The 14,073-nt window shown below is 42.7% G+C and overlaps 1 protein-coding gene across 1 annotated transcript in view; it reads right to left on the bottom strand.

Annotated features, from left to right (window-relative positions):
- Window positions 1–9,625: 9,625 nt before the first annotated feature.
- Window positions 9,626–14,073, bottom strand: part of KBTBD12 (kelch repeat and BTB domain containing 12) — a 46,926-nt gene continuing 42,478 nt past the window's right edge. Inside the window, exon 8 of the mRNA XM_072346902.1 lies at window positions 9,626–13,377. Within this exon, the coding sequence (XP_072203003.1) occupies window positions 13,208–13,377 (170 nt within the window). The 3' untranslated portion in view covers window positions 9,626–13,207. The remainder of the gene's footprint in view (window positions 13,378–14,073) is intronic.

Raw genomic sequence — 14,073 nt, 5'->3', positions numbered from 1 at the left:
GCTCTGAAAGCTAAAGGTAAACAGAAGTTGGAGGAAAGCAAACAGAGGCGCTGATACAGAGCAATTACTCAGCCTAAAGACTGTGAAATCCGCTGTGGTTTCCACATATCTCCTTGTTCTTTCCTAGGCACTTACGTGTAGTTTGATTAGTCCGCCTCCTTTTTTCCTGAGATTAACATTAGTTCCAAAGTTATCACTGTGTCAGTTTACTTCAGGAGATCTTTTCAGCTCGGGATTGACACCATTAAGGCAACTGGTGGAAGAGATAGGAGGATATGTGGTAATATCGTGGAATTCTGAACAAAGAAGCAAGAATAAAGATAGAAGCAAATGATGACGTGCCAGAATTCTGCGGAATTTATTAAAACTGCTGTGAGAGGTGCTGGTAACATCACTATGCTTAAGTTAGAAAGGATAACGTGGCCTTATTCTTATCTAAACAGCTCTCTGCTCCTAGGCACTTAGAAGTCAGGTGAGCAGGTCACTGCCTGGACTCCATGCTCAGTGGAGATGCTGATGAACACCTCTGGAGAAATGCTGACTCCGCTTATCTTACACATCTGTGTAAAGTGTCTTCTCAAAGATGTTATCTCTGAATCAAGCTTGGGTGTTTTTGAAAGAGTCTGAGGGGAAGCTTGTCAATCTACTGTTTCTATTGTAATTGCTCTTTTGACAAATAGATAGTGTCAGTCTCTAGGGCCTCTGTCTATTTCTCCTCCACAGTGATAAGTCTATCCTTAAAAGATGGCTTCCCAGGATATAAAGGGCTGTTATTCTTTACAATGCCCATCTGTTGGGCACATGGATTTCCTGTTGTTTTAAAAAATAACGCAATAACATAATTTGATTTGATGCTAGATGAGAACAAACCTTATAATTTCATATTGAACTGTCTACTTAGATATGGAAGCTGAAAATTCAGTAGTTTTTGCTTACCTCTCTCTTTTGTCCATTCTGAATTCGAAAAACTTCACATCTGGGGATATGAAAATACAGCTGAATACAGATGAATTTGCCACCAGTTCAGTTCTGGAAATAACTGGCTTATGAAAACTGGTTTCCTTAGAAATCTACAGTGAAAAGCCTCTTTTTTTTTTTTTTTTTTTTTTTTTTTTTTGCCAACTGCAATAGAAAAAAGCAAAACAAAACACATAGAGAATTCAGGGTCGTCTGCTTTGTGTCATCAGCTGTCACTCTGCAGAACAGAAGAGTAAAAGAAACTGAAGATACAGTTGTTGGGGAATTATTTCGGTGACGCCGTTTGAGACACAGGGTCAAGTTTCAGCTTACTATGACTCCCCGACTTCAGTTTATCTTGGAATCTATTTTGGAAGCCAGTCACACTTTGAGTGACAAAACTGGCATTTGTAAAACTACAAATGATTGATTTTCACAGTCTTGGAGTAATAACGACTGCTATAAGAGGGCTCAGTTTAGTACAGCAACGGCTGGTGCAACTGGGATGACAATGATGTGGCTGGCATATAATTAATAAACAGCTCCTTGGAAGAAAAGCGGTATCTGAGAAGCAGATATAGATATTAAACAACTTATTTTCATACTTAGATTTCTATGAACCAATTCAGTTCCTCTATTGTAACCAAAGTAATCCTGCTTTGGAAATAGTGTAATTTAGGGCCATTAAAATCATTAATATTCACTTAGTGGCTTTAAATTTTGTTAGCCAGTGTGTCCCACTGTTTCAAACTGTGCAAATCTTCAGCATTTGCCGCAAAATTATATATCTCGATATACCTCTATTACATTAGTACAAAATTGACATTTAATTACTGCTTTTGAAATGTCTACCCTCTGTAGTTACTGACTACGGATGCTGGACCCAATTGTGCAGAATTGTACCCTGATGCAGACAACAAAGGCTGTATGATTGCTTCAACAGTGAGAGGTAAAAAGCAGAAAATAGGAGTGGAGGGTAAAGGTGAAAAAAGGAGCTTAGATGAATTTCTCACTGTATCCAAATAGTTCAGTTCAGCTGTAGCAGCACTGCTTACAGAAACTGTCCACAACCTGTTGGAAGAGGTCAAATTCTTCCCATCTGTGACGTGCTCACTCTCTGTTCCCACTTTGCCACTTGTTTTCTGTGTGACAAAACTTTCACGTAGCATTGAATAAAGGCCTTTTTTTTACCAAGGAAACTAAAAGAAACTCTCTTAAGTTGTTGTTACATCACATCCTGGGATCTCTGGAGGGAAATGAAATCTGTTTTTTTCTACACTTGTGTGTGTACACAAACACATACAAGGACATGCACCTTACAGAACGGAGCTAGTTAATAGATGCAGTGTTGGGCTGCAAGAGGTACCAACAGAGCTTTGTGTGCGGGTCTGTCTAACAGCCATATTCATATGCAGGCTACGATACTTGATGTACAAACCAGTAGTAGTCTATTTAACCACAAGGTGGAAGAGCCGCTTTACTTATGATGCCACCTCAGCGTGTGTGAAGTGCAGAAAACTCTGTTGGCAAGTTTTATTATCATTATTATTAGTTATATGGCATCAGTGGGACCATTGAGGACCAGAACTGCATATGCAGAGTGTTATATAAACGTGGCAGTCCTGCCAGGAGCTTCCTAATGGTAGTTCCTATTGCTGCACAGAGAACTTGGCTCTATGATACTTGAGGAGATCACTGTGATATGTTTCTCTGCGTAATCCATTTGTGCCACTGGAGACCAGTTCTTTGCTAAGGTGTTGAGAACCACATTTCCAGTTAAGTATCACGGAGTGATATTTTCTTTCATAAAATTCAACTTGTACTTTATTGCAGGGCAATGAAAAACGCTGAGTGAAGAGGTCTTTCTGCTTGATTGAAGCAAAGAAATTAGTTAATTTGTCTTTTTTTTTTCTATCCAATAAAATCCTCTGCTTCTTTAAGAAAAGGACCATAAAAATGTAAATTCCCTCTGGGACAACAGACTTCTATGCAGCTGAGGACAAGCATTTTAAAAGATGAAACCTGCATTTTCTGTAAGGGAGGCAATTCAGATTCTTTCCTAAATATAGAAGGTTAAGAAATACAAAATCAGATCCTGATTTTGAAGTTTACAGAATTGTGGCTATCTACATAAATAAATAAATAAATAAATCCAATTTAGATATCTAAACTCGGGTATCAAAACCACTGTTTAAATAGAATTGCCCTAGATACATCAAAAAGAAGTAAACTTGCTTCCCAGTCAGACGTAACTCTGATACTGCGGTGCACAAAAGGATTTCTAACATCATTACCAGGACATGAGAAGTTAACTGCATGTCTTTGTACTGCTTCGCATGACATCTTTTGGATCCTGAACTCCTGTTATGACTCACATCCCTATTTCTCCAACTTGTTCACCCAGGCGGTCCTAGAACATCACTCTGCTCCCTGCATTCATGGCAGTGCTTCATCTAGAACACTTTATTTTACTGTAACTTGAAAAAATGAGACCACAGAGAAAAGTTTTGCTTGTTTGTTTGTTTTGTGGGTGTTTGTTTGTTTGTTTTCATTTTTGGAATTCTGAGTAGCAGCAGAAATGTATCAGGTAAATTCTATTGCAGGCTTTAAGACCAAAGCTGAAACCTGAGCTGTTTGATTTGGTATATGATGAATAAGGTTTGACTTGATTTTTATAGTATTTTGTTCAGTCTCTGAGAAGCACTTTGCAATTAAAAACAGCATTCTATTTCCAGTTCTTCCATTTTAAAAAGTTACTGTAACATTTTTATTATGCTTGCTTATCTCCATTACGTACCACTGGTTGGCAAGCAACTGCAGGTGTTAGGTAGTAGAGCTAGGTGTCCCTGTAGGTTCTTCTAATAGCTTTCTTTCATAGAATCATTGAATCCTTTGAGTTGGAAGGGACCCCTAAAGGGTCAGACCCCCTGCAATGAACAGGGACACCCACAGCTCTACCAGGTGCTCAGAGCCATCCAGCCTGACCTTGGGTGCTGGCATCCATCACCTCCCTGGGCAGCCCGTGCCAGTGCCTCATTCAGCCTTGACTGCAAAAATCTTCTTCCTTAAATCCAATTTAGATCTCCTCTCTTTTAGCTTGAAACCATTTCCCCTTGTCCTGTTGACCTTTCCTGGTACCACAGAAGTATTCACTGTCATTAATGCAGTGACCAGAACTTCTACATTCTGGCTGTGAGCGGTCCCCAGGCAGCAATATTCCAGTGGTCTTACAGTTTCATTTTGTCTCAATTTACAGAATCATAGAATGGCCTGGGTTGAAAAAGACCGCCTTGATTTCCATCGTGTTTGTTGTAGGATTTGTTAAAAATGCCCCCCAGGAACCCACTGTAGGGCAGGTGGGTGTTGTGGATGGTTCAGCAGTGGGTTCAGTGTCATTCCCAGAAGCTTCTTCCTCTAGACCTGAAGCACCTGTATTTCTCAGTGGAACAACAGTGGCATCCAGCAGCTGGGTAGTTTCAGCTTCTTAATCACATCTACAAAGTGTTTTCTTGAAGCCATCTTTCCTTTTAAAAGTTGCAGTTTGGATGCAGACAAAAATCAATTACTCTCTACATATCACTTTGTCTAATTGCCTTTTGATCACTGTTTTCCTTGATCCCAGAGAAGGCTTTTAGAAGTGCTAACGGCATTGGTTTGATCCTGCTCTTATTACAATCACAGGCCCAGAGTCCTGCTGGATCACATCCTCTGAGTGGATCTCATCCCAGAGGATCTCCTAATGCACTTTATAAAATGCATCCAATAATCCAATAACAACAGAAATATGATTTAAATACACAGTGCACAGGCAGTTCCAAAAAAAAGCTAGCTGCAGCTTCCCTTCACATTTGTGCTTATAAGGATTTGTTTTCCTTATAAAAATAACGTGTGTCTTTATCGAGCTCTATCTAGCTCAGCTGAGAAAATAAGGAGGCAATTATGAGCTGATCTTGCAATCTCACAGTAGTACAAGCACATTAAATTCCTCCTTAAACACAAGTGAGCGGGACAGTGGCCAACTGCAAAGAGCACAGAGCTAACACACCGTACTGATGGTTTGCAGGTTTTACTGAGCATTGCTGTTACACTGACTTACCTGAAATAAGGAACAAATAAATCAGATTAAAGATTGAGCTGCCCAGGACAGCAGCATTAGCACAGAAAATTTCCTGGCAGGATCACTATTATTTTGTGTATCAGACGACTGCTCCGTGTTGCAGTGCTGAGCAGGGGTGGAGTCTTAATCCTTTGTGAAATGTATTTGAACAAAAACCTTTCGGAAGGTTTTATCATCTACAAACACTTGAAAAAGAGTGAACCTCTTATCCCATGGTTTTGTTCATGTGCTGTTTGGCCTCTTTATATGAGAGCACTAGGCATCAAGCATCAAGCTATTAATGTCTGAGTCATGACAAGGCTCCGCAGCAATTATCAATCTTTGATTGTACAATCTTTGACTATTCCTTCTCTTAAAGCACTCCAAAGAGCAGACTTTACAGCGGGTGAGTTTCAGGGCTGAGGTGCACGTTGGTGCACCCAGGCATGGTCTGATATGTGAATTTTCAAGTGGCTGCACTGGCACCATCAGCTGCTGCACCACACCCCCATTAGCAGGCCTTTGTTTCTTTCTCTGCGCCTCTTTGTGCTGTGCCAGTATACACGATTCTGTGGCTTTATGGCAACACGGATGATGAAACAATCTGGCTGCAAGAGGCTTTTCTCAGGTTCTGCAGCTGAGTTACAGACTTGGCTTCTTTCATCTGCACTCCGGAGTTCTGACTGCACCATGAGTGGGTCTGGCTTAGGTACATCCATTCCGCTGTAAGTCATATCTCACAACTCGCAGTAATTCTTACACAACCATTTCAAACAATTAGAGGGCAAAAAACAAGTTGTATCAATGGGAATTCTGCCATTAAGTCCAGGAGGTGAAAATTTCTCCTTAAAACACGAATACTGAGGAGTGCTGCAAGGAAGAAGAAAGCTAAGGATCCTTTGACCTCTGCATACTCTGAATGTAAGCTAAAGTTCTGTGATTCTGTGAAGTCAAACACCTTACCCCAGAGAGAGCTTACAGAGATACCACTCTGTACATTTAGCCCAGCACTCTGTAGGAATTCAGAAAAATACAGATAAATGATAGACACCGAAATACCTGATAAAACATTTGAGACTCATTAAATATGAGCTTTCTCCTCTTGGGATTTGAACTGACCTTAAATAAAGAACTGCTCCTTTTGTTTTCAATGGGCTATTGCTGCAGTGAATTAACCAGGAGTAAGGGCAAAATGAAGAATGAATAGAGCAGACCCATCTCAAATGGTTTTAGATATGATGCTGGTTTGGGAGCTCCTTCCATTTGACTTACTGTAAATCTTTATGCTCTCTCTCCCTGTTTGGGGTGTAGATAACACTAATGCAAAATTCATTTGGCTGATATCTTTAACATTGCTAATGGGAATCATCTGGAGAAGAGAGCATGAAAATCACAGCCTATTTAATCCATGACCTTGTTATTCAGGCTCCCAGCAGGGAGGCCAGCCATGACAGTGGGTCTTTTTCTGTTGATTTTTTAGCATGTCGACCTGTGCACTAGCTGTGAGATTGCCATATAGTCACACACAGAGCAGTGGTCAGAGACAGCCATCTACAGGGAGCAGCTCTTGGCCTGCACAGTGTTTGACCTGAAAGGCATAGGTCCCTATCACCAGGCTGTCACATCCCATCTTGTGCTTTGTTTCCTTTCCATCCTCACCAGAAGGGTGAAATCTTAGCCCTTAGAGATATTTTTAGGCAGACCTTAGGTCTGAGTATTACAACTTGTGTAATGTGAGAGGGAAGCATCTGCCCTATTTTATACTTTTATTCATGGAACTCTTTCTGAACTGGTTCTTTTAAGATTGCCAATTGGCTGCTATAAACAGGCTTTCAGCCTAAAAGAAAACAGAAGACCTGGGTAGTTTTCTGATCAGTCCCATCATAGAATCATCCTGCAAACGAACTGCATTTATTTATTAGGTTGTTTTGTTGGGGCTTTTTAACTGCAGAGAAATGCCAGTGCATCTCCCTGCCTCAGTTACAAATGATTTCTACCCTGCAAAACTTCTTAACCTGAAAGATTTTTGGACTCTCAGGTGTCATGTATTATAAATTACCTGTCAGTTCAGCTAAGATTATTTACTCAGGCACACTGTGGGGAAGGTAACATAATTCCTGCTACAAATTCAGCAAGTCAGCAAGTAGATGCCACATTGTTTACACTTCAGCAATATCCTAGAGCCCACTTATGCATATTCCATAAGCAATTTCTTGGATGGAACAGTGCCTTTTAGCGGCCAGTTAAACGCATTACAGATTGGTTATGGAAACCCCCAGAGGCTCAGAGCAGCTGCTTTCCTATCAATTCAGGTAATTCAGGTCTCAGTTACCCAGTAAATCTGCTACACTTCTGTAAACCACCTTCTATTGGCTTGAGAGCAGTCATATCTATCTAAACAGCATAATTTATTAAATCAAGTCTGCTTTGAGAAACATGCACTCCTTCTTTAATTACTACTGTTTAAGCTCAGCCTCAATTAGCGACCTTGCAATTTGCTGAGATTACAGGCATTGGTTTCCCTCACTGTTTTCCTGGGAAGGGGTGAATGAAACATCACAGTGAGCTGCAGACACATGGTCTCTCCTTTCCCAAGAGGGCTGAAGCCCTGAATGCTGTCCCCAGCTAAAACCAGGGGGATGGCAGAGGTGCAGCAATATTAATATTATTATTCTACTGTATAACATTTTGTCATCTCTAGATCTCAGCATAACAGCACAGCCATCACCTCCTCTAAAATCAGGGCAGACCCACAGAGTGAGTGGACAATGGGGATGAGAGGAAGGGGAATAGAAAGGGAGGGATTTAGTTTAGGTATTAGGAAGAAATTTTTACTCAGAGGACAGTGAAGCACTTGCATGGCTGCCCAGAGAGCTGTGGGTGTGCTCTGGAGGTGCTCAAGGCCAGGTTGTATGGGGCCCTGGGCAGCCTGAGCTGGTGGGTGGCAGCCAGCCCACATGTGGGGTTGGAAGTGGGTGATCTTTAAGGTCCCCTCCAGCCTGAACTATTCTGTGATGAACACATCACATGAATGAACCTAGATGATGCCCAAGGCTAGGAACAGAGCCCAGAGGTGGGGATTTTGGATCTGTGCTCTTGTTATGAGCCAACAGCTTCCTGCACTCCTCCTCCTGCTGCTGGGAAGCCTGAGAGCCCACTGAATGGATATCAGAGCTAGTTTATGTTGGCATTTTGCAGTTGTTTCAGCCACATTCTAAAGAAATGAGTCAGGGATTTGTCTATGTGGGAAGCGGTTTTGTATTGGTTGTTAATATACAGATGGTAGCAAACGTACAGAAGGAATAAGCAAAGGGAAACTCACCAGTGGTGGTGCCTTGGCTGAAGAAGCTGGGGCAGTCCTCACTGGTGAGCAGTCTCCAAGAGATGCTGCCTCAGTGGGAGTCAGCCCTTAAATGAGGTCTCAGAGGGGATGGAGTCGAGCTCCACCCCTTCCGGGAGCACAGCTACATCACTCTCACCTGTGCTCCCACAGCTGACCCCACACTTGCCTCAGCTGATTAATCAGAGGTTCAGGCTGTGATTACCAATCCCCCATACAGGTTTCCTCTCACATTACCTTATGTATGGATGAAGTACATTTCCTCTGCTATGAGGTTGCTGATTGGGAAAATAAAGTAGTGTGGCTGACTGTCATTTTAGTGGCTGTACTTGGATCCCATTATGAAAAGCCCACAGCCCCGGGAGGCCAGTTTGGATAACGCATTTCATAGAAAAGCTGGTGACATCACTCACATTCTTGTAAAGAATGACTAGGAAAGGACAAAGTCTTGAGGACGTGAGCTATAATGCAATAATGAAGATGCCTCCCTCTGTGCTTCAGACGGTTTTTGTAGCAACTAGTGTTCAGGAATCAGAGAGAACGATGATGGCTTGTGCCTGCAATCATTATGGCTATGGCACGTGCAGCATGCAGGGCATTTAATATCAAACTAAGCAGCATCATGCTGCGAGACAACAGCAAACAGAACAGGGGTCACCTGCCTGCCCAGATGAGACATTGCAAAGAAGGTGGATTGTGTTTGCAATGAGTCTGAGCCACAGAACTTGGGTTGGAGGCTTGCCTTGGCCTTCCATCTTCAAAGTCATCTTTTTTCCTGGAGTAATGGGCTTCTGAGGAGCCTGGCAAACACCCCAAGAGATCGTGACCATCTTCTGGGAGGCAAAGGGGAAAAGAAGGAGTGGATGTGCTGAGGCAGGAGCAGGGAAGGTAAAGGGAAACAGAGCAGACCTGCACAAAACCTTCAGGAGGATTCTAAAAGGATTACAGCCAGCAAAAGAACTGGAGAAGGAAGAAGACATAGGCCAGGACTAAAAGATTTCCCCATCCGTTCCTTAGCTCGGCAAGGAATTCCAGCTTCTTTTTTATTTGGGGCCTGGAATAGTTCCACATATTTAAAGAACAGCACTTTATTTGAAGTATTTTGATGAGCTGCACAGAAGACAGGTTGCCAGGTAAGTGTTAAAAAGGGATTCTGCTGCTGTCAGTAAAGAACTTCCAAAAATAACGTTATACATTTGTATAGAAAACGCATACAGGTATATACATCACGGAACACTTAAAGACATTTTTTGTTTGAAGGTAATTTCTTCTGACAAAGCAGCACAGCTCAGCACCGTGCTGACTCTCTGCTCCAGCAGCACAAACACATAACCCAGCGTGGCCTTTGCCATGGCTGCAGTCAGGGGTTGTTATTAAATCTTTCCATCAGACACCCAGGCAGAACAGTAAGCACATGGAAAAGAAGGAAATGTACTTCTGTATAGGCTCTATGTATATTTTCTCCATTTCTCAGTATTTCCTTTGCTTTCAACCTCAACATGTCAAATGATTGCAAATTGCACACGTACCAGTTCCAGCTGAGCACAACTGGGGGCGAAATAGCTTTTCTTTGAAGCTACAGCTACAGTCCACTTGAAAAGCTGTAGGGAGAGCCACAGAAACACGCAAAGAGCAGCTGAAATTCTGACCTGTGGATTCAAAGCATTATGATTCATGAAACGAATTTTCAGAGGAGTTCCATAATCCATTAGGAGATCAGCCTATGAAAGAGACCTCATTGCTGTGCACAACATTCTGGGAGCAGCTCTAAGTTTCATTGCTGGGGACTCAGCCTGATGCCTGGAACATACCTGGGAGTGTAGTATCCAACAGCTTTGTAAGCATGGAGGCAATTTTCTGCTGCAAGATGAGGCATCCTGAATGGCAGAATACAGCTGGAACACAATCCAGAACGCATTTCAGTGTTGCATATAGGAAATGGTGCATGTGTTTGCCTTGCACAGGCACTGACTGAGCCACAAGCCGTCACAGCAGTGGCATGTGAGAATGCATAGTCAGGTGCCTGAGGGTTCACATGTGTAGGCAGCTCTTGTGACCTCATGGGTGAAAACAGAGATCAGAGACCCACAGGGATCCTTATGAAATCAGCTATGCACTGGCAATTTCAAAGTAAAACACGAATGGGAGAGCTTCAATTCGCTTTTCATAGCTTTCCATTTTTTTCTTTACTCTCCATGCATGTGACCAGTAACCTCTCCAATATTTTTTTATTCATAGTTGGCAACTAGTGATGTACTTCAGTGTTTCAAGTGAAACTGAAGCGCATGTCTCTGCTTAATAATCCCCCCATTCATTCTCACAGCCCATAGCTTGCCAGCACTGCTTTGTTCACATTTTAGAATTATGGATGATGTCAAGGCAGCCTTGATTAAAGGCTCAGCTAACTGCTGTTCAGCCAGAAAGTGGCTGAAGTAAACTATTATTTCAGTGAAGCACGCAAGCTTGGAGAATGCATATTCTGTAATATTCTTGCATTAGGATTCGCAGTAGAAATTAAAGCTCTTAAGGGCTTTCCCAGGAATGTGAGATTACCCATGAACATATCAGACATGCAACATTCACATACTCTTGGAAGGAGTTTGGCTCATATTGGTACCTCTCAATAAACATACTTGCAGTTTCTTCCTTCCTTCCTTCCCTCAAGCTTTCCTTTCCAACTCAGAAATTGTAGTCACCCTCGGGGCAAACAATGAACTAAGTGGGGTCCACACAACATTTTGAAGTTAGAATCTAAATTGGTCTGACTGTTCTTCTGTTCCAGATATTTAAAGAAGAAAACAACTCCCTGCTGGATCTATAGTGCTGGTCTGTTGGACAGAAACTGAGAGACAAGGAGCCTTGTCAACAGCCAGACCATGCAGGCAGAAGAAAAGCAATGCTCTATGCATGCAAGGGCAAGTGGTTTCCAGTGGTGCAGGAAGAAAACCAAGAAAGGTGGTAGTGTATCTGTAGACACTGTAGGAGAATTTAGAGTAATCACAAGGAAACGCTCAGCAGTTTGTCTGTGAGCTGCTCTTCAAGCATTGCTTCCTGCTGGCTTGAGAGCTCTGCAGAGAATCACTGCCTACACTTCACAGGAATAACTGGAGTTTAAAAAATTTCCAATATTGCATGGTAAGTCGGAAAATAGTCTATTGCTTCTGTTTAAAAACAGATTCCTTTTTTTTGCCTCCTTAGTCTTACACCTGCAACAGTGTTTTGTGACCAGAGTGGTTGAGACTGGCTTGACACAGCCCTCTGGACAGGTAACAACCCACTCAACAAAGAAAACAGTGTGTCTGGATGGCTTGGAACTGCAACAAACACCAGTGCCTGTGTTTAGGCTGACACACTCATTCTGCCCAGGAAACAAAGGGAGAAATCCGTTTTTTGGCTCACCATTTACTTCTTTTCTGCATGTTTTCCTCAGTTCCTCCCACCAGCTCCCTCATTGTCTGAGCAGTCCTCAGCACGTGATAACAGTTATCAGGTAAACTCCAGTGACCTTCCTGCTAATTGTTTTTATATGGCAGATTAATATTTCCATTGGATATCTTAAAGAACAGATCATGAATCAGAAAAGTCGGGACTAGGGAAAGGCTTTTGGGTCATCCTCTCCATAGTTCATTGCCCTCACAGTGTTTGCCTCTGACATTCACCGTTGTACCATACAGTCATTTGCAGTTTTGGCCCCAGAACACAACAGAAATTTCCAGTTCTGTCCACACTGCCCAGGCAATCACTCACATGTATTCTGTGATGTAGACACCAGGGGATGATGAATAGTTATTGGTAGCCCAGATAAGACAGCTGTACTGGTAACAATTTACTGTCTTTCTAATCCACTGCCTTCAAACCCTAGAAAGGCTAGCATTGCCTTCAGAAATTACTCTTCCCTGTGATTATAGCCAATTCCACTGCTACAGAATTTACCTTATGTTATTTAAAACTAACTACATAAACTCTAAATGCCTGGTGCTTTTATCCTTTCTCCATAGATGCAGATCTAACACTGTTGGTCATTTATTTTGTTTTAATTTACATCCCCTTCTCCATCTGACCACACAATTTTCTGCCTCATGATAGGTAGGATCTATATGACAATTTAAGCTTATTATCATCTTTGGTGCAGGATTACAAAAGGAAGGCTCACATGTGACTTGTTGCCAGAAGACCAGTTTGCTACCAGCACAGCCTCAGCTCTGCTGCCAAAGAAGGGATGCCCTGACTGTGGGTTAGATAATGTTTGCAGTAGCTAGTGTACTTGGCTAATGAACCTTGGCTAATGCTTTATTTTTGTTTAAGCAAACAAATGCTCATCTCCGACTTCCCTCTGTTTCTGCATCAGCCAATTAGTCAGTCGCCTTGGTACAGCCAAACCAACTTCAGATATTTCTTAGCTCCCTCGGTAGATCAGTAAAGGAGGGTTTCTCCTGGCTAAAGCTTTCCTTCAAACATGGTGCTCTGCTGCAAGGTGCGCCCCAGGCTGCCTCCATGCCTAAGGCACAGGCCCCAGAAGCACACCTAGGCTGCACCACCAGACTGCAGCTCGAACAGCCAAGTGGCAGACTAAGAGACAAGGCTGGCAAACTCAGCTTTCAATCACAGAAGTCCAGAGTACCGGTGCCAGCAAATTAAGCATCATCTGAGAAGTACATTTTGAAGGCAATTCCGTGCTTAAGCTTGTGGTTGTACATTGGCGCCTAGCCAGCGGAGAGAATGGAGCCACTGGCTCCACCCAGAGCCAATGCAGCATTTGTCTCTCCAAATTCTTCCCTTTCTGCAGAATCTGGAAGCAGAGAAACACTGAACATCTATTGGTCCACTAAATCAGGAGGAGGAGGGATAAGATCCCGTGGGTTCAGCCTAGCAACAAGGCAAACATCATAGCTGTCGTGCATGAGGACATTGACGGCCACCACGTTCCACTGGTTCTCCCATGTATCTAACTCGAGGATCTCTTTGGTGATGACCTCGTGACGAGCTGAAATGCAGAAGCAACAGCAAGAATCAGAACTGCAGCCAAACGAGATTAAAGAGGTTTGCAAAAGTATTTTGCAATCAAGTGTCAAATGCTCACTTAAAGATGCAGTGTTATTGTTAATGACATGCCTACAAGCCCCGCATCATCTTTGCTTTACCAATAAAGCACAGCCAACATTGATGCAAGCAGCTTTATACTAACAAAAGTAACAAAAGCATCACCATGCAGCAGAGAAACAGACCGCAGGTGCCCCCGGAGGACAGCATCCTCACAGTTTACAGCCCCCTCGACGGTGTTACTGTGGTTGAAGTTCTGAACAAAATTGGTGCTGATGTTACAGTGACATACAGCTGTGGAATTTAGACACCCTTAGGGCTCCTCTACAAGTATTTCCAGGATGTGGGGAGTTCACATGAGGATAAAAAGAGTTATTCCACTGTTGGAATTGTTTACCTTCCAGGACCTGCAGCAACTGAGGATCTCTTGGCTTTTTGTTAATCTGTGTCATGCATTTACCTAAGGTTACTCAGCAACTACCCCCAATCTCTGATCCCTCTCTCACCTGAGAAAGGAGTACAGTACACGTTTCTGCATTGCAGCCCATAAGCATTTTCCCCTCAATTGTGCCAGAACTGTGGCAAAGTTTCTGTTGGCCTAAACCCTCCAGGACACTCTCAGGTCTCTGGGAGCAAAATT

Source organism: Excalfactoria chinensis, chromosome 12 (genome assembly GCF_039878825.1).
Source record: "Excalfactoria chinensis isolate bCotChi1 chromosome 12, bCotChi1.hap2, whole genome shotgun sequence".
In the NCBI taxonomy this organism is placed as follows: domain Eukaryota; kingdom Metazoa; phylum Chordata; class Aves; order Galliformes; family Phasianidae; genus Excalfactoria; species Excalfactoria chinensis.
Note: the sequence above shows the minus strand (reverse complement) of the source record. Positions and strands in the feature narration are given on the sequence as shown.